The sequence below is a fragment of the Geotrypetes seraphini genome, chromosome 2 (assembly GCF_902459505.1).
Source record: "Geotrypetes seraphini chromosome 2, aGeoSer1.1, whole genome shotgun sequence".
NCBI lineage: Eukaryota > Metazoa > Chordata > Amphibia > Gymnophiona > Dermophiidae > Geotrypetes > Geotrypetes seraphini.
In genome coordinates, this window is record NC_047085.1 from 130,493,109 (window position 1) to 130,514,982 (window position 21,874).

The window sequence follows — 21,874 nt, forward strand, 5'->3', positions numbered from 1 at the left end:
TTTACCACCGTTACATAAATCATACTATTTAAATATTCCTAAAGAGGATAAAGAAAAAGGAACCGTAGCAGGAGATTTAGATCTCACAGCTATCCTGGAAACTTCTCAACAAGAAGAAATTATGGGAAGAGCAACTTTATTGGTAACCTTTGTTTTTCATCAAGATAAGGAAGCAGTTCTTCGTCTATTCTATAAGACTGATAATTCAGAATTCCATGATTCAAAAGTCTTAATTTTTCCTGATGTATCAAAATGGACTCAAGATAGACGAAAGAAAATTTTAAGTTATCATCAATTAATTTTGAGTGTAGGAGCAACTTTTCAGTTACGTTTTCCCTGTAAATGCTGTGTTACCCATCAGAATAACAGATATATATTTTATGAACCTGATCAGTTGAAATTTTTCCTTGAGGGTAAGGCAGCTGGTTAAGCTCCAATTCCCTCCATGCCTTTTCTAATAACCAGGATGATAATTTAATTTAACCCAACTGTTTGATCTCCTAATCTAATTTAAATGAATATTTCTTGAATAACCAACTTCCCTTGGAGGTGTAGGATTTCTCTCCTTAGTTTGTGGACTATGAATTTAGTGAAATTTGTGATTTACAATTTAGGTTGTTTCTTCTTAAATGTTTATTTTTATTACATTGTTGTTTAACAATTTGTAAAACTATAAATAAATAATTTAAAAAAAAAAAAATTTAAGAGAGAGACACTGAAGCCCAGGTCTTACTCAGGCAGCATTCTAGAATTCTAGTTCATGTCTTTATTTGATTTGATTTGATCTACATGATTGCACAAGATTATCTAGACCTAGTGATTTCAGTTGCTTACTAGGTTGTTTATCCAATAGTGGATCCATGACAACATTGAAATCTCCGGCTACAATTAAATTAGATGTAGCCAGTAACAGAATTATTTGTTGGAGTTTTTTTTTTTTAAAGAATGCGACAGCTATGTACAGTGTATGGTGGTGGTATATGTGGGCAGAAATGGTGGAATAACCCCTCCATAACATTTTCATTTACAATTAATAATTTTCATAATTAAACGTTTGATAGAATAAGAGGAAATAAGTTAAGAACATAAGAATTTCCTGGGGAGGGAGGAGGTCACGTGAAGCTTTTGTGCTGAATTGATGTTCCTTGACTTCACTTTTCTTTCATCTGCATTTTATCGAGGTTTAATGGAGCCCTCCCCCACTTCATTTTATCTGTTCTTGCTCCTTAGGAGTGGTGTATTATGACGGGTGCATTTAGAGCTGGAATTATGCTTCTCAGAACAGGGTATGCCCACCAAAGGCTGGAGCAGTTTGACCAGTTAGATTTGGCAACAAGTTGATATCTGACTCGATAACACCAACGGTCCAAATAAAACAGATAGGCAAGCGATCTGCAAAATCAGTAGGATCCAGTACAAAAACAGCAAACTAGCCACATGTTGGAGACCACTGATCTAGAAGGATACAAGTTACAGCCATTAAACTTCTCGGTATATCTAATGTAGTAGTCTAGAGCAATGATTCTTAAGCCTGTCCTGGGGGGCCTCTAGCCAGTCGGGTTTTCAAGATACCCCTAATAAATATGAATGAGGCAGATTTGCATATAATAGAGGTGACAGGAATGCAAATCTGCTTCATATATATTCATTACACTCCCACTAAAGAGCTATATCCCACACATACGATACCATGAAATAATTAATTATAAACAATATATTTTTATTTTATTATAACAGTTAATATCCAAAATCTTATCATATTATAAAACCCTCAGTGCATGTTTTAAAGTTTTAGACATAAATAGGAGACCCAAACCAACACCAGTCACCACAATTAACCCCCCTCCTGTGCTTCCACAGTCAGTAGATGCCCTTTCATCAGTGCACCAGTGTCAGCTGTTATTGAAACCTCCAGGAAGCCTTCCACCTGGTGCTGCTACTGCTTCAAGTAGACTCAATTCTCTTTGTGGCGTAGTAGCAATTCTCTAGACTCAGTGACCTGTTCTCTTCCATCCATATTGGATTATCTCCTACACCTCTCTGATTCTGGACTAAAGTCTAATTCAGTAAGAGTTCATCTCAGTGCTATCAGTGTTGTTCACACACCACTGAACAACATGCCCTTAGCAGTGCATCCTCTGATTTCTAGATTTATGAAGAGCCTTTACCAATACCAAGCCACTGGCTTGGGACCTTAATGTGGTGCTTTTGGCTTCATGAAACCTCCATTTGAGCCACTGTCCTCTTCATCTCTCAAGCACCTCACTTGGAACATGGTCTTCCTCATTGCTCTCATATCAGCATGCCGAGTCAGTGAATTCCAGGCACTAGTAGCTGATCCACCTTTTACATTTTATCCTGACAAGGTTGTTCTTCACACTCATCTGAAATTCCTCCCAAAAGTTGTTTTGGGGTTTCATTTCAACCAGTCCAGCAATCTTACAGTGTTTTGTGCAGAGCTGCATACTCATCCTGGCGAGGAAGCACCTTACACATTGGACTGCAAACATGCTCTAGCCTTCTACTTGGATAAAACCAAGCCTCGCAGAACTTCTACTTGGCTATATCTGTCATTTGACCCAAAGAAGCTGGGAACTCCTTTGACCAAGAGAATTATCTCCACATTGATTGTGGACTATATCTCGTTCTGCTATGCTCAGACTAGAGCAGTGGTCTCAAACTCAAACCCTTTGCAGGGCCACATTTTGTATTTTTTAGGTACTTGGAGGGCCGCAGAAAAAAATAGTTAATTAAAAAATAGTTATTAAAGAAATGATAATTTTACATGAGGTAAAACTCTTTATAGTTTATAAATCTTTCCCCTCCCCCTCCCCCAAAGGACTGCAAGTTCCCCCCCTTCTTTGCAGCATCCCTCAGCTTCCCCCTGGCCTCCCAGTCTTAGTTTCTGCTAATTACCACAGCCTGCAGAGAGGATCGCTGGTGCTGTAGCATTCCTTGCAGGCTGCCATCGGTCTCCGCAGCACGTCTCCTCTGTCAGGTCCTGCCCCTCCTCTGACATCAGGGGCAGGATCGTGGCAGAGGGAACATGCTGCTGAGGACGACAGCAGCCTTCAAGGAACGCTACAGCACCAGCGATCCTCTCTGCAGGCTGTAGAAATTATCTGAAGGTAAGAGCAGGAGACCAGGGGGGAAGCCGGATAACGCTTCAAAGAGTGGGCAGCACTAGTACAGATCGCGGGCCACAAAATAGTACCTGGTGGGCTGCATGTGGCCCCCGGGCCGCGTGTTTGAGACCACTGGACTAGAGGGACTAATGCTAGAGGGTCATGTTACCACACATAAGGTCCGAGCCATAATGACTTCAGTAGCCCATCTACAATCCACTCCTATTGAGGACATTTGTAAAGCAGCCACCTGGTCCTTAATTCATACATTCATGACCCACTACTGTTTGGAAAATCTTACCAGGCAAAATAGTTAGTTCGACCACAAAGTTCTCCAGAATTTAATCTCTGATTAGAAGCCAAGTTCCTTCCAGCCCTATTTGTTAGCTGGGGAGTTCCCACATGTGAGAATGTGCTACCTGCTTGTCCTAAGATAAAGCACAGTTACTTATCTGTAACAAGTGTTATCCAGGAACAGCAGGCAGATATTCTCACAACCCACCCACCTCCCCTTCTTGTCTTCTTAACTTTGTTACTGAACTGATGGTCCTGTGAGCTTGGCAACAAACAGGAAGGCATGCGCAGTATGGGCAGTCTTTTGATTTCTTAAAGTGCAGGGTTCTGTGGATGACATTGCCCACATGTGAGAATATCTACCTGCTGTCCCTGGATAACACCTATTACAGGTAAGTAACTGTGGTATATCTAACTCTACCTTACTAAGAAGTTTCATTATGGCATTTGACTTTATTTATTTTTGTTTTTTTGTAGGAGCCATCAGAAATGGTTCTCTTAAAGTTTATTCGACCTGAAAACACATCAATAACTGCTAGACCATCCGCGGAGCAGCTTTCTAATTTAATAAAAACGTGTCTACATTATCCAGAGTCTTTTAGCCATCCATTTCATCAAAAAAGGTTGGCACATTGATGATTGTATCTTTTTGTTGTTTAAATACAATGTGAGTTTCAAATTTGGCATTTAAATGAAGTTATCATATCCCCTTTTCCCTTAATTCTGCATCATTAAAAATAAAGGGTGTAGATCAGTAATATATTGTATAGTTGTGTCTCTATTCCACAAAGTTTATAATTTGGTACTAACTTGAGCCTGAGCTTTAATGCTAAGGTTTAAAATTAGATGTTGTTTGGTGTGGCTTTTTGACTTTGATCTTCATAGAGAACTGAAGCATTGCTTAAATAAGTTACCAGTAGAACCTAAACTGAGGACCAGTGATGCCTTGGTCACTTTCTGCCTCTTCCTATTTAGGCATTTCACAATGAAGGACTGCTAAGGCTACATGCTGGAGACCACTGATCTAGAAGGATATAAGTTACAGGCATTAAACTTCTCAGTGTATCTAATATAGCTGTCTAGTGAAGTGGTTCTTAAACCTGTTCTGGGGGACCCCTAACTAGCCAGGTTTTGACGATACCCCTGATGAATATGAGGCAGATTTGCATATAATAAAAGTGACAGGCATGCAAATCTGCCTCATGCATATTCATTAGGGATATCTTGTAAACCCAACTGGCTGGTGGTCCCCTAGGACAGGTTTAAGAACTACTGGTCTAGAGACGTGTGCAGCTTACAGACAAACAGATGATGATAGAGAAATATTGCATTGATAGATGTAAGCATAATCGTATTTGCTGATGGATTTGTACCTTAACTATCTGCACCATGTTTTAAAATAAGTTGGGTAGAAAGAGATTAATTGTTTGTGGTTTTAATGATGTAATGCTTTTCTGTGTTATCTCAGCATTAGCATAATCCAAAATTATGTGTTTTTGTGCTCTTTAAATTGTATTTTACTTCTTTCTAATATAAAATAAAACTTGAGAACTTTGGTGTCCATACAAACTATCTGGTTGAGTTTATCTAATAAAATGAACAATTTATGCAGAATAAAACTACTTTTCATGGTGCTTCCTATCAGTATTCCCGAGAGTTTCTTTGTGGAACTATATAAACATATTATTTTGGGCTAGGGATGGGGGCAATTAGTATGAGGGGAGGCTAAAAATATGCTCTTTGAAATTCTGCTAGTCTATATTTTAAATTTCATTTTGTACAGTAGTGGTCTCTAAAGTATCTTTCTAGTGCAATAGATGTGTCATTCTGGACGAACGGGTAATATCCACATAATTGTGAGCCATGTAGAAGGAATCCATTCTAGCTTTTGAATCCTTCCTCCTTTACTAGGGGGCTCTTCTATCCCCTTCAGTTTTTCCTTCTACACACAACTTGGAAGGAGTCTTTTCCAGGGTGCTCAGAGTTCCCCATGTTGAGGGTCTAGCTGCCTGCCTGGAGGAGAATCAGACTGAGATCTGCAGCTGACAGGCCAATCCCTCTGTGGTACCTGTTACCAGCCTGCAGAAATTTTGCGGAGCTTGAGATCCAGTCCCCTAGTAGCTTTGTTCACATACTGGGTCGCAAGTGCTTGAGTTCAGGCTGTCAGGCATCTGTAGAGGACTAAGCAGGATTGTGCAGGGTGTCAGCTGCATTTTGCCTCTCCCCTTTAGCGTACAGGTCCACAAGAGTTAGAGACTCAACTCTGGTCTGACTGGCAGCCTGAAGATTTAGCGTTGGAGTAGTGGTCCGTTTGATGCAGTGAAACACGCTATTAGAACAGTTCAAGATTCTGGGAAGGAAGCTGAGGATGAGGGCCCAGAAGATAATGTTCTCAGAGATCCTACCAGTACCGAGGGCAGATGTGAAAAGGCAGGAGGAACTACAATCAATAAATGCGTGGATGAGAAGATGGTGCGAGGAAGAAGGATTCCACTTCGTGAGGAACTGGACGGCGTTTTGGGGCAAGAGCAAGCTCTACAGGAAAGATGGACTTCACCTGAGCGCAGCTGGAACTAGACTCCTAGCAAACAACATCAAGAGAGGAATAGAACTGGCTTTAAACTAAGAAGAAGGGGAAAGCCGACAGTTGACCTAGGGTCGACGATTCGGAAGACGGATCTTGTGAAGATACTGAGGGGAAAAATGGCTGGGAAGATACAATGACTAAAATGCAGGAGACGACTAACCCAGAAGAAGAAGTTACAATGTTTACAGCAAAAGAGAAGAAAATAAGGACCGAAGCACAGGGAAAGGAAAGGAGGACAACAAAATACCAAGATCTAAAATGCATATATGCTAATGCAAGGAGCCTAAGAAACAAAATGGGGGAACTAGAAGCCGTGGCCGATGCAGAAGACATCGACATCATTGGAATCTCTGAAACATGGTGGCATGAGGAAAGCAAATGGGATACAGCACTGCCGGAATACAAGCTCTATCGCCAGGACAGGTCAGGACAAAAAGGAGGTGAAATAGCCCTATACATAAAAGAAAGCATACAATTTTGCGGATCTACAAGAATGGACACAGCAGAGACGACCAACAAGCTGGAATCTCTATGGGTTAAAATACCGGGAAGGAAAGGGCCTGAAATAAAGATGGGCCTATATTATCGCCCACCCGGGCAAATCGGAGATATCGATGAGGAAATGGAAGCCGAGATCAAGCAAGAATGCAAAAGTGGCAACACGGTTATTATGGGAGACTTCAACTACCCCGGGATAGACTGGAGTCTTGGAAGCTCGAAATGCGCTAGGGAGACAAAATTCCTGGAAGCCACGCAAGATTGCTTCATGGAGCAGCTTGTTAGAGAACCGACGAGAGGAAATGCCACTCTGGATCTAATCCTAAATGGGTTAAGAGGACCTGGAAAGGACGTAGAAGTAGTGGGGACGTTGGGAAATAGCGATCATAATATGATCAAGTTCAAGGTTGAGGTAGGAGTATCAAAAGGCAAGAGATCCATAGTGACAACCTTTAACTTCAGGAAAGGAAACTACGAAGCAATGAGGGAATTGGTAAGGAAGAAGCTCAGGAACGCTTAGAAAACATGGCTAACGGTAAATCATGCCTGGTCCTTCTTCAGGGACATGGTGAGCGAGGTGCAAAATCGGTATATCCCCAGATTCAGGAAGGGGTCCAAAAAGAATCGAACAAAAGGCCCAGCGTGGATAACCAAAATAGTGAAGGAAGCGATAGGCAATAAGAAAAATTCATTCAAGAAATGGAAAAAGGACAAATCTGAGGGGAACTGGAAAGAGCACAAGAAATATCAAAAAGAATGTCGCCGTGAGGTTCAGAAAGCTAAAAGAGAGTATGAAGAAAGGCTAGCCAGGGAAGCAAGAAATTTCAAACCGTTCTTCAGATATGTTAAAGGGAAGCAGCCAGCTAGAGAGGAAGTGGGACCACTGGACGACGGAGACAGGAAGGGAGTGGTGAAGGAGGAGAAGGTAGTGGCAGAAAGGCTTAACATGTTCTTCTCTTCTGTATTTACTAACGAAAACACGTCCAACATGCCGGAACCTGAGCAATTCTTCAACGGAAGTCAAGCAGAAAAATTAACATTCATAGAAGTGAGCATTGAGGACGTTCGCAGGCAGATAGAAAAACTAAAAACTGACAAATCCCTGGGTCCGGATGGCATACATCCAAGGGTTCTGAAGGAATTAAAAGAGGAGATAGCGGAACTACTGCAGCAAATTTGCAACTTATCCCTGAAAACAGGCAAGATCCCGGAGGATTGGAAGATAGCCAACGTTACACCCATCTTTAAAAAGGGATCAAGAGGTGATCCGGGAAACTACAGGCCGGTGAGCCTGACTTTGGTGCCGGGGAAAATGGCAGAAGCACTGATAAAAGATAACATTGATCAACATTTTGAAAAACACGAACTTCTGATAGCCAGCCAGCATGGTTTCTGCAAGGGAAGATCGTGCCAAACAAACTTATTGCACTTCTTCGAAGGGATTAACAAACAGATGGACAAAGGAGACCCCATTGACATCATATATCTAGATTTCCAAAAAGCGTTTGACAAGGTGCCCCATGAACGTCTACTCCGGAAACTGAAGAACCATGGGGTGGAAGGAGACGTACATAGATGGATCAGAAACTGGTTGGAGGGTAGAAAACAAAGGGTAGGTGTGAAGGGCCACTACTCCGACTGGAGGAGAGTCACGAGTGGTGTCCCGCAGGGCTCGGTGCTCGGGCCGCTGCTATTTAATATCTTCATAAATGATCTAGAAACAGGGACGAAGTGCGAGATAATAAAATTTGCGGACGACACTAAACTATTTAATGGAGCTCGGACTACAGAGGAATGTGAAGAATTGCAAAGGGACTTGAACAAACTAGAAGAACGGGCGACGAGATGGCAGATGAAGTTTAACGTTGAGAAATGTAAGGTATTACATGTGGGGAGCAGAAACTCGAGGTACAATTATACAATGGGAGGGATATTATTGAATAAGAGTACCCAGGAAAGGGACTTGGGGGTATTGGTAGACATGGCAATGAAGCCGACGGCACAGTGTGCAGCGGCCGCTAAGAGAGCGAATAGAATGCTTGGTATAATCAAAAAGGGATTACAGCCAGAACGAAAGAAGTTATCCTGCCGTTGTATCGGGTGATGGTGCGCCCGCATTTGGAGTACTGCGTCCAATATTGGTCGCCGTACCTTATGAAGGATATGGCGATAGTCGAGAGGGTTCAGAGGAGAGCGACACGTCTGATAAAAGGTATGGAAAACCTGACATATACGGAGAGATTGGAGAAGCTGGGTCTATTTTCCCTGGAGAAGAGAAGACTTAGAGGGGATATGATAGAGACTTATAAGATCATGAAGGGCATAGAGAGAGTAAAGAGGGACAGATTCTTCAAACTTTCAAAAAATAAAAGAACAAGAGGGCACTCAGAAAAGTTGATAGGAGACAGATTCAAAACAAATATTAGGAAGTTCTTTTTTACCCAACGTGTGGTGGACACCTGGAATGTTCTTCCAGAGGACATAATTGGGCAGAGTACAGTACTGGGGTTCAAGAAAGGATTAGACAAATTCCTACTGGAAAAGGGGATAGAGGGGTATAGATAGAAGATTACTGCGCAGGTCCTGGACCTGTTGGGCCACCGTGTGAGCGGACTGCTGGGCATGATGGACCTCGGGTCTGACCCAGCAGAGGCATTTCTTATGTTCTTATGATTTCTTCTCCCAGATCCAGCTACTTTAGGAGCTGAAGCAAGCTGCAGCAGATAACCAAAACAGGTCACAGTAAGTACTGGTTTATTTGGCATTTTGGAGCTGTTATTTGGAGCTAAAATCCTGCCATGGCAGCAATCTTGGATTTCCAGATTTTTTTTTTTTTTTTTTAGTTCTCCAGAACTTTCAAATCACCTCATTTTGCCTCAAAACTGGCAGGAATGGAATCCTCAGGCTCCTTTACCCTTAATTCATGCCAGGTTCGCACTGGATGGGTGTCCCAAGAGCACCCTTGTGCCACATGCTGTGCAGCATGTGCAGTCGGCTTAGCCTCCCCTTTATTCTCTAGGGCTGAGGAACAGTCAGGGAGTCCATCAGAATGGTGGTCATCCGAAGCGTAGGAGCACAGAGGCCAAGGACCCCAAGAGACACAAGCTGGAGCCATCTAAAGGAGACCCCCGCACTGCCTAATACGGCATTTTCTCCAGACTTTCTCAATCTGTTATATAGAGCTTATCTGGATGGACAAGATTCCCAGAGGAAGTCTGGCAATACACCAGGAGGTGCGTAAAGGGGCCTAGGCTCCCAGGATGCATCTACCTCAGTATTAGAGACTGGCCAATATCCAGTGGGCCTTTTCAAAGACTCAGAGGATGAGGGGGGTCTATCTACAGTCATGTGAAAAAATTAGGGCACCCCATGAAATATTCAGTTCTTAAGAAATGTTCACATATCGATGTCAAATCTTTTTTTTTATTTATCTCTGGAAATGAAAGTGATGTAATTGCAGGTAAACAACAAAAAGTTTTCCTTGATTTACTCATGAAACAAAAGATATCCACAAAATGTATATTCTAACTGAGGAATAAATTACGACACTCCCACATATCCTCCCACTTAAAGTGGCTCAAATCACACACAGGTGTATCACAAGTGCACATGATTAGAACATCATTACTCAGCATTTTGAAGGAGGTTTGCCCTACTTAAACCTCAGAGATTTAATTTGGTGTTCTTATGACTGCTGCGATGAGAGTGAAGGCAAGTTTGAAAATTATTCGACAGAAAACAGTACCAGCTCTTGGACCAGTCCCTAGTCCTAGGTCTTCTAGACTACTGCAACATACTCTATCTCCCCTGCCCCACAACCATGATAAAACAACTACAAACAATTCAAAACACAGCGCTAAGACTTATCTATTCCCTGAAGAAACATGATCACATCACGGTGGCATACCTCGACTCACACTGGCTCCCAATATAAGCAAGAGTGCAATTCAGATTTTGCTGCCTACTATTTAAAGCCATAAATGGAGATAGCCCAGCCTACCTAAACAACCACCTAATCCAAACTACCAGACAGGAGAACACACAAACTGTTCACGCATCCCCCAATCAGAGACGTCAAACGAAAAAAACTGTACGATGGCCTTCTAGTCACTCAAGCAGCAAAACTAGACTACCAACTCTCCAATCTACTGATAGCGACTCCAGATTACAAATCGTTTAGAAAAGAAATAAAAACCATCCTATTAAAGAAATCCTTGAAGACAAACTAACAACGCAAGTTCTCTGAAGCAACTCGCTCTACTTGTCAATTCCTCTGGAAATGGCCAGATAACTTCTTTTGTAATCCGCCTTGAACCGCAAGGTATTGGCGGAATAGAAATCACTAATGTAATGTAATGTAATGAACATCATGGTGAGATCAAAAGAGCTGTCTGAGGCCTTTAGAAAGAAGATTGTAACAGCTTATAAGTCTGATAAGGGATTTAAAAAGATCTCAAAAGAATTTGACATTAGCCATTCCACGGTCCGGAAAATAGTGTACAAGTGGAGGACTTTCCAAATAACTGCCAACATGCCTAGGTCTGGCCATCCAAGCAAGTTGACCCCCATAGCAGACTGCAAGATGCTAAAAGAAATCTACAAAACCCTAAAATGCGACTGTTGATGTGAAAGTGCATGCCTCTACATTTAGAAAGAGACTGCACAAATTTAATTTTCATAGGAGATGGAGGAGGAAACCTTTTGCTCTCTAAGAGAAACATCAAGGCCAGACTGAAGTTTGCCAGAGAGAACGTAGGCAAACACCAGGACTTCTGGAATAGTGTTCTATGGACAGATGAGTCTAAAATTGAATTATTTGGACACCAGAAAAGAGGACATGTTTAGCGTACACCAAATACAGCATTCCAGGCAAAGAACCTCATACCAACTGTGAAGCATGGATGTGGAAGTGTCATGGTTTGGGGATGCTTTGCTGCAGCAGAACCTGGCCAGCTCACCATCATAGAATCCATTATGAATTCTACCGTGTATCAGAGGGTGCTTGAGGAACATGTGAGACCATCTATAAGAAAATTAAACTGAAGTGGAATTGGACCCTGCAACATGACACTGACCCAAAACATACCAGTAAATCCACCAAGGAGTGGCTGAAAACTAAGAAATGGAGAGTTCTGGAGTGGCCGAGTCAAAACCCTGATCTTAATCCCATTGAGATGCTGTGGGGTGATTTGAAATGGGCTGTACATGCAAGAAACTCCTCTATCATCTCACAGCTGAAAGAGTTCTGCATTGAGGAGTGGGCCAAACTTTCTTCAGACCGATGTCAGAGACTGGTAGATGGCTACAAGAAGTATCTCACTGCAGTTATTTCAGCCAAAGGGGGTAACACTAGCTATTAGGGTGTCCTAATTTATTCCTCAGTTAGAATACACATTTTTGTGGATATCTTGTTTCATGAGTAAATCAAGGAAAATTTTTGTTGTTTACCTGCAATTACATCACTTTCTTTTCCAGAGATAGATTAAAAAAAAGATTTGACATCGATATGTGAACATTTCTTAAGAAAGAGCTGTATATTTCATGGGGTGTTCTAATTTTTTCACATGACTGTATATGCTTTTACTGTCACAGAGCGAGTCCTTCCTTTTGGGAGATGGAGGGTTGCAGACAGATGCAAGTATGCAAGATACAGTGGTGGGCCTCGATCATGGGGATGACCCCATGGTCCACCGGCTGTTCAGACCCTCAACTCTGTTAGACCTTATTACTGACTCTTTGCCAGAGCTAAACTTAGACTCCCAGCAGGTCCCCTCTGCTCCCTTCTTTATGTTTAAAATCATTTTTGTTGAGCACAACAAAAGCAAATGAAACAAGTGCAAAATATATGGCGACATAAAACAACAATTCGCCGGCTCAAACAGTTTTCAATAGCAACTGCTCAACCCAAACCCTCCTACCCACCGGACACACACCAGAACACAAAAGAAGAAAGAAAAGAAAAATAATAAATAAAAATTAACACAAAAAGGGGACATAAAATGAATAAGTATATGCAACAGATTGTCAGTGAAACCTCTCAAGTCTCTTAAAAGTTCAAAAGTCTACTCCTCGCAGTTGGTGAAAAGGAATTCCAAAAGGGACTCCAGATATGTACAAACTTCCATCCTGGTACAGTATCAAAGTTCCTTATCTGTGTGCACTCCATTTTCAATAACAGGGTCATATGTTGTCTCCATTGTTGAAGAGTAGGGACCTGATGCTCCAGCCATAACAACAAGATAATCTTTGTTCCCTTGAGCACTGCTCGTTGAAGAAAGGCAATATAGCCTTTAGGAGTGGGAACTTGTAGAGAAAAGACATCAAACAGGATCGGAGCCTCCAGCTTCACGCCACACCGCTTAAACAACAAGTTCCAAAAGCGCTGGACAGGAGCACATTGCTAGAACATATGGCCCAGGGTGACCTCACGACACCCACACTTGGGGCAATGGGATGTCTGGCCCATCCCAGCCAAATAGGCCCTGCGAAGGAAACAAGTGAAGGTGAAACGCAAATTTATATTGAAGCTCTCAACAGGCCACATTGACCGTGACCTTATGTATTGCAAGAACAAAGGACTTGTAGGTGGCCTCTGTGAGGGAAATATTGAGATCAGACTCCCACGTGGCAGCATAAGCATGATATAGAATAGTGGGAGAAGATTCCAGGAGAGCTCTATGATGGTATCTCAGAGGAACTTTATTCTGAGTCTGCAGGGTAAAAAGAAATCCCAGTTCCTCCTGGACAGCCTCCGTCAAATCCATCCAACAAAGACTGTGAATGTAATTCCTGAGTTGCAAATAAGGAAAGATATCCCAAGGAGAGAGAAAAAACTCTCTTTGCAGCTCCAAGAAGAGCTTCATCTTGCCTTCCTCCGTGAGGATATGGAAAGATAATGGATACCTTTCTGTATCCAGCGATGAACTTCCGGAGAGGTGGTACCCACTGGAAACTGGGGATTGCCACAGATTGCCAAGTATGGGGAAGCCTTAGTAGAGAATTGGTGACGTCTTGAGATCCATCTCCATGCAGCAGCAGCTGTAGGGAGCAGATGGGACAGTGTGATAACAGATAGAGAGCGGAGTCCGGTAACATGGGGATAACAACTGAAATGTACGGAGTCCATAAGAGACAGTTCAAGTCCAGTAGCTGTGAAATCTGCAGCTGAGCGAAACCAGTTGCTAACATGTCATATGGCACAGGCAACAGTAAGAAATTTGACATTCAATAGGCCAAAACCTCCCTGGGAGACCAGAGTACATATAACAGAATAAGAGAGCCTCACCCTCTTTCCCTGCCACAGATAGGTCTGCAGAGTCTGCTTCAATTTCCGTTCGTCAGGGACCCTCAAAAAGAGGGGCAGCATCTGGAATACATAGAGCCACTTTGAGCCAAAAGCATATTAAACAGGTGAATTCTGCCAAACAGGGAAAGAGGGTAGGCTCGCCAGAGATTCAATTTCTCAGCAGTATCATGTAATAAAGGTTGCACATTGAGAACATATAAACCAGGAAAGTAGAGCAGGAATCGGGACCCCTAAATACTTAATATGGTCTGCCGCCCACTTCAAAGGGAAGGGACCCAACCATGTATCTTTAACCCCAGGAAGTATAGGGAGGGCCTGAGACTTGTGAAGGTTCAAAGAAAAATCCTGAGTAAGCCCCAAAGTGAGAGATAGTATGTATCGAGAAGGGCAGGCATTGAGGGTGTCATTGGGGGTCATTGAGGACCAGCAAAAGATTGTCCGCATATGCCAGCACCTTAACCGAGATATCAGACAGTGGTACCCATTTGATATCTGGGGACATCTTAATCAAAGAGAGCAGCGGCTCTAAAGATAACAGAAAAAGCAAGGGTGAAAGGGGACACCCTTCGTATAGCCTGAGCAATGGGAAAGGGGGAGAACCGAATCCCTTTAACCAAAACACATGCTTTAGGATTATGATATAGAGCCTGTACCGCCTGTAAAGACAGGCCCTGAACGCCTATATGAGAGAGAACCCCGAACAAAAAGGGCCAAAGCACTTTGTCAAAAGCTTTTTTGGCTTCCAGGCTGATCACCAGGGAGGGCAGCTCATGATGTTGATAATCAGCCATAGTCGGAAGTAGCTTCTGCACATTCTCATCCACGTCGGAACTAACGACACCGCCAGGAGCACCCCGGAGAGCATACCTGAAGACTTCAGAGCCCTGGGTGAGAAGCTGAGGAGGATGGATGCGCAGGTGGTCTTCTCCTCGATCCTCCTAGTAAGGGGCAAGGGCAGTGCCAGGGAGGATCGCATCCAGAGGGCAAACGACTGGCTGCAGGGATGGTGCAAGGAGATGAACTTTGGGTTCTTGCACCATGGAGAGCAAGGACTACAGGGACCAGATGGGTTACACCTGACCAGAAGAGGGAAGAACGTCCTTGGACACCGTCTAGCCCGCCTACCACACAGGGCTTTAAACTAGATAAGTTGGGGGAGGGTACGGGCACAAACAACCCACCTGGCGAGCTAAGCTGCCAATACTTTTTTGAGACTAAGGTAAGTAAACACCGATCTGGGTCAGGGGAGAGTATACACACTTTCGAGTCTGGGTTTGGCTCACATTATAATTCTGGGTCACATTGTAATTCTGGGTCTAAGGGGAGTACACATTGTAATTCTGGGTCTAAGGGGAGTACACATTGTAATTATGGGTCTAGGGGAAGTACACATTGTAATTCTGGGTCTAGGGGGAGTACACATTGTAATTATGGGTCCAGCGAGAGAACACACATTGCAAATTTTACTAAAGGAGTTCAAGTAGCCCAAGCGGGAATACCCCCACAGGGTACACACATTTCCGAGTCTGGGATAGGAACACACTGTAGTTCTGGGTCTGGGGAGTCCGGAATAGGTGCACATTGTAATTCTGGGTCTAGGGAAAGTACAAAACATGCGAATAATGCTAAAGGTGTCCAAGTAGCTCAAGCGGGAACATCCCCACTGAGACGTAACAAACATACAACATGGAGGGCTATGTACGTAAATGCCCACAGTCTGGGAAACAAGATCCTGGAATTAGAAACAGAAATGAGGAATGCCGACCTGGATGTGGTGGCGATATCTGAGACCTGGCTCACGGACTCCCACGGGTGGGACATGGTCATACCGGGTTACAACTTGCTTCGCCGGCACAGGGAGGGCAAAATGGGAGGAGGTGTAGCATTAAATACTAAAGATGACATTAAGGTCACCAGAATCACAGATGTCCATTACACTGGGGAATCCCTTTGGGTAAATTTGGCCAGAGGGGAGGACAAATGCCTGTATCTTGGCGTAATATACAGACCCCCAAGACAACAGGATGACCTAGATATGGAATATAGAGAATATCACCTTGCGTGGGGACACAGTATTGTTAATGACTTCAACATGCCTGATGTGGATTGGGACATGCTTTCCTCTGCTTCCGGCAGCAGCAGGAGGCTATTAAACTCTATGAAGGGAGCAAGACTCAGGCAACTGGTGTTGGAACCAACAAGGGATCAGGCAATACTGGACCTGATACTTACCAATGGAGAAAGTGTCACAGAGGTCTCGGTGGGCGACACATTGGCCTCCATTGACCACAACATGGTATGATTCAATCTCAGGAAAGGTTTCACTAAATCTATCACACTGACCAAGGTCCTCAAATTCAAGGACACAAACTTCAAAGAAATGGGAGACTTCGTTCACCAGGCGCTACAAAGCCAAGCAGAAACCGATAACGTGGAAGAAATGTGGTCGACTTTGAAAGCCACCATACAAGAAGCAACAAACCGCTATGTTAAATCAGTAAGTAAATGGCGAAGGAACAATAAGCCACAGTGGTTCTCTGTGGAGATTTCGGACCTCATCAAGGAGAAGAAAAAAGCATCCATCTCTTACAAACAATCAGGGAAACAGAACTCTAGGGAAGTCTATCTGGCCAAGTCAAAAGCCATCAAAACAGCAGTTATGGAGGCCAAATTCCGCATGGAGGAGTCTCTAGCAAAGAACATCCAGAAAGGAGATAAATCCTTCTTCAGGTATATCAGTGACAGAAATAAGAACTCAGGCGGGATAGTACATCTTAGGAAACCAGACAGAGACTATGTAGAAGCGGACTCGGAAAAAGCCCAACTGTTAAATGAATACTTCTGCTCAGTCTTCACCCGCGAGGCGCCAGGACTCGGCCCTCAGCTACAGACAAGGGTTGACGCAGATGACCCGTTTAGTAATTTCGAGTTTACACCTAGCGGTGTCTACTGCGAGCTGTCAAAGCTTAAGGTTAACAAGGCAATGGTGCCTGAAAACCTACACCCCAGGGTGCTCAGGGAGTTGTGTGATGTCTTGGCGGAACCGCTATCCGCGCTCTTCAATCTCTCCCTTAATACAGGTAACGTCCCGTTGGACTGGAAGACGGCTAACGTCATTTCACTCCACAAGAAAGGCTCCAAGATGGAGACAGCAAACTACAGACCGGTGAGTCTCACATCAATAGTGTGCAAACTAATGGAAACTCTAATCAAACGCCAATTGGATACGATCCTGAACGAGGATAATCTACGGGATCCCCGTCAACATGGATTTACTAAGGGGAGATCCTGCCAATCCAACCTGATCAGCTTCTTTGACTGGGTTGGGTGACGAGGAAGCTGGATGTTGGGGAGTCCCTGGCCATCGTGTACCTAGACTTCAGTAAAGCATTCGATAGCGTACCACACCGTAGGTTGCTGAGCAAGATGAGTTCTATAGGATTGGGCGACACATTGACGAAATGGGTTGGGAACTGGCTTGGAGGTAGGCTTCAGAGGGTAGTGGTGAATGGCACCCCCTCTGAAATGACGGAGGTAATCAGTGGAGTGCCGCAGGGCTCGGTCCTGGGCCTGATCCTATTCAACATCTTTATAAGAGACTTGGCAGAAGAGCTGCGAGGTAAAATAACATTATTCGTCGATGACGCCAAACTAAGCAATGTAGTGGGCAAAAGCACAACAGACATAAATTCAATGTCCGACAACATGATGCACGACCTACTCCTACTGGAGCGCTGGTCTAGGTCCTGGCAACTCAGCTTCAATGCCAAAAAATGCAAAGTCATGTACCTGGGCAGCCAAAATCCATGCAAGACTTACACCCTTAATGGCGAGATCCTAACGAGAACTGAAGCAAAACGAGACTTAGGGGTGATCGTCAGTGAGAACATGAAGACTGCCAATCAAGTGGAGCAAGCTTCATCCAAGGCAAGGCAAATCATAGGTTGCATACGCAGGAGTTTCGTCAGCCATAAGCCTGAAGTCATTATGCCATTGTATAGATCCATGGTGAAGCCCCCACCTGGAATACTGTATGCAATTCTGGAGGCCGCAGTACCGTAAGGATGTGCTGAGACTGGAGTCGGTCCAGAGAATGGCCACCCGGATGGCCTCGGGACTCAAGGATCTCCCGTACGAGGAACGGCTGGATAAGTTGCAGCTGTACTCACTCGAGGAATGCAGAGAGAGGGGTGACATGATCGAGACATTCAAGTATCTCACGGGCCGCATCGAGGTGAAAGAAGATATCTTCTTTTCAAGGGTCCCGTGGCAACAAGGGGGCATCCGTGGAAAATCAGGGGCGGGAAACTGCACGGGGACACCAGGAAATTCTTTTTCACTGAAAGGGTGGTTGATCGCTGGAATAGTCTTCCACTTCAGGTTATTGAGGCCAGCAGCGTGCCTGATTTTAAGGCCAAATGGGATAGACACATGGGATCTATTCACAGAGAAAGGTAGGGGAGGGTCATTGGAGTGGGCAGACTAGATGGGCCGTGGCCCTTATCTGCCGTCTATTTCTATGTTTCTATGATTGGCAGCCCAAAATGAAGCCCACCTGTTCCTCACCAATTAACTCTGAAAGGTTCGTAGCCAGCCTGGAAGCCAAAAGCGTAGAAAACAATTTAATGTCAACATTAATTAAAGAGATGGGGCGATATACAGACACCAATTCAGCATCAGCCCCTGGCTTGGGCAATAAAGTAATTAAAGCCATATTAGCCTGTTCTGGAAACTCTTCCTCCTGCAAGGCAACATTGAAATAATCAAGAAGAGGTCATAATAAGGGAACCTGCAGCACCTTATAAAATTCGTCCGAGAACCCATCAGGCCCCAGGGCTGAGCCCAATTTAAGGGAGACAATGGCTTTCTGAACTCCTTAGCCATAAAGGGGAAATTCAAAATGTCCAATTGCTCATCAGAAAGCTGAGGAAGCCGGAACTGATGCAAAATTCCTGAAGGGATGCCTCATTGAGAGGGGATACCCTTTGCGTATAAAGATGTGAAAAATTCCTCGAACAGATGAGAAATCTATTCTGGCTTTCAATGCATCCCACCCATTGGATCCTGAATGGCTGTGATATGCTGGCACCCTCCCCAAGCCTTAGTTATAGTTGCTAGCAACTTCCCACTCTTATTCCCATATGGGAAAAATTTCCCTTTTCTATATAGTAGCATCCGCGTATTTCGTTCATGAATCAGTGTCCAAGCCCCTCAAAGTGTCGTTGTTAACCTGGGAGGGAATCCGAATGAATTCCGCTTTGTGCTTCAAGACCTACTGCTCTAGATCTAATATACCAGAAGCCAAATGCTTATTATGAGCGCTGACATGTGCAATTATATCCCCTCTAATGACTGGCTTCCCCACAGCCCAATACAAAAAGGGGTCAGAAAGGTGTTGCAGGTTATTATGAGCATAATCCTCCCATTTGGTATGCAAATATTTCAAGAAATGAGGGTCCTTATGTAGATAAGCCGGAAATCTCCAGCTCCTCTATTAGTGGTAAAAATGCGGAGAATCTAACTCTTCTCCATACCATGCAATGATCATACACCTCCGCAGGACCCACTTCCGCTGAAGAATGAGGGTAACCAAATCTCACTGGACAAAAATATAGTCCAAGCGAGAATAAGTACCATGAGCCTTGAAGAGGTGTGTGTAATCCTGCTCCCTCAGATGCCGAGAACGCCAAACATTCACCAAATTCAAAGCGGTTGTAAAGCTCACCAAATCATTACTGGCCCCCAGAAGGGAGTCCCTGTGATATATCAAGACTGGGATCTATAACCAAATTAATGTCTTCCACTACCATCAAATTTTCCATTTGTTCAGTGGTGCAAAGGCTCCACTGGTCTCTATAGAACCGCTTATCTCTGTATGTTGGGCCGTAAGCAACTGTGAAAAGGTTCTGCCTCTCAATTGAAGATCTAACAAAATATACCATCCCTGGGAATCCTTTTGCCGCAGCATGACCATACATTAAAATGACTTCCGCACTAAACCCCCCATCACCCATGTCTACCCCCTGAGGAGGAAGGATGCACAGCACCTACCCAATAGCGTTGCAATTTAAAATGTTCTGTGTCAGAGGGACGCGTCTCCTGAAGGCAGGCAATGTCCACCCCTGACGCTGAAGAGCTTGTAGAATCTTGGTGCATTTTATTAGAGAAGTGATTCCTCCCACATTCCAAGAGGAGCAGTCCTGTCCCCATATCAAAATGAAGAAAACAGAAAACAAACAAAAACTGAGAAATACTGAACACAATAAAACCAAAAACAGTATAAACACAGAGCATCCCACCTCAGAACCTCTACTCTTAAGCTTCCCTACCCCACATCCAGGATCCCCAAAACCCCGCAGAAACCACATGGGCCACTAGACCCACACAGACCAACGCAAAGTGCTGGTGGAGATTCACTAAATGCTCAGGACCCCACCCCACCAACATCGAGTGATAGGGCTTAAAGACCTCAGGAGCAGTGTTCATGGTGCTTTCAAAAGGCAAGGCATCATGCCCGACTGAAAACAATACTGTACAAAAACCAGGTAAGTGGGGAGCTAGGAAGTCAGTTGTTAATGGCATCCATGAACGCCTGTGCACAGTCCACAGAGTCAAACACCTTCCAAGAGTCATTGTGTAAGATTTTCTGAGTAGCCGGTTAAAGGAACAAAAAACGGATCTTCTTGTCAGCCAAAGCAGCGTATAGAGGTTGGAATTTTTTCTGGCGAGACTGCAGTGCAGGTGAGTAATCCTGAAATATCTGGATACGGTGACCCTCATAACTCAAGGCATCGCTGTGATCTCTGTAGGTCCACAGCAGAGCAGCTTTGCAAATAATTATTCACCTTGACTATCATCGTTGTCGGCCGCTGTTGACCCTCTACTGCCCGTCCCAGCTGATGTGCTCGCTCAAAGCAAATGGAACCCATACCATCAGGCAGTGGCAGCTCTTTCTGAAGCCAGGCAGTGAGAAGGGTGCCAAGCTGCTGCTCAGGTAAGTTCTCCGGCAACCCCACAAAGCGCAAATTCCCCCTTCTGGAGCGGTTCTCCAGATCATCTAATTTATCGGCTTGCTCTGCAACCTGCTTCTCCAGCGCCACAATCCTGGGGGGCCGACGCCAAATTTGCGTCTTCAAGTGCCGACACTCACAACTCTAACTCTTCCATTTGCCTCACAGTATCCGCCAGCAAGGCATCAACCTGCTCCAGCTGACACGATAATTTTTTCAATTGGGGCTCCAGCGCACACTTCATGGTGCCAGAAAGCTGTATCAGCTGAGCGGCGGTAAATTCTAATGAGGGAGTCAGCTGTGGTGCCATTTTGTCCTGCCCTTCCTTACCCACCTTCTTCGGCTTTTTTGTGGTTTTGCCAGCCATCCCAGCGTCACTGGTATGCAGAAATCTGTCCATATAGGAGGCAGGACAAGGAGAGCGAGTAGGCAGCCCAGAAAATCAGTAATGTGGAGTGGAGTGGGGCCCAGTAATCAGTAATCAGAAAATCAGTAATCAGCGATGTGGAGTGGGGCCCAGGAGCAGAGCTGAGACATATCTGCTCTGCTCACGTTGTCAAGTAATCTTCCCTGCTCCCTGCTTTATAATGAGCGGAGCGAGAGCCCAGTCTTCATCATTTCCCTGGCATCCTGATATCAGTGTATTAGTCATGGAGCATTGGGATGCTTCTGAAGGGTCCCTTAAGTAGAGAATGACATCATCAGGACATAATTTGTCCCTGGCCCTGTCCAAGCAGATAACTGCGGGAAACCAACCCGTGTCATTCTTTAGTGTCTATCTCAGCCTCAATGCAAGGCTTGAGAGTCAGTGGCTGTGCTCATTCATATTCTGATTCTTCTCTCCCTCCATAAGGAATGACGTGATAATTAACTGTGGGGATGGGAACAAATTATGTCCCCGTGTCATTGTCTACAAGTAGCGAAGACAATGGCTCAGCTATATCTGATGGCACAGGAGTGTCAGCAACTGTTTGCTCAGTCCAAGGTAGATTCATTGGTAGAGCAGGTAACCAAACACATGTCTCTATCAAGTGAGGGAGGAGTGGTATTAAAG

At 44.2% G+C, this 21,874-nt stretch overlaps 1 protein-coding gene across 3 annotated transcripts in view; it reads left to right on the forward strand.

The window, feature by feature from the left end:
- TRAPPC8 (trafficking protein particle complex 8) overlaps nt 1-21,874 on the forward strand; it is a 392,175-nt gene that overhangs the window by 359,094 nt on the left and 11,207 nt on the right. For all 3 annotated transcript variants that reach the window (XM_033933766.1, XM_033933767.1, XM_033933769.1), the window contains one exon: nt 3,897-4,042. In XM_033933766.1, the coding sequence (XP_033789657.1) occupies nt 3,897-4,042 (146 nt within the window). The remainder of the gene's footprint in view (nt 1-3,896; nt 4,043-21,874) is intronic.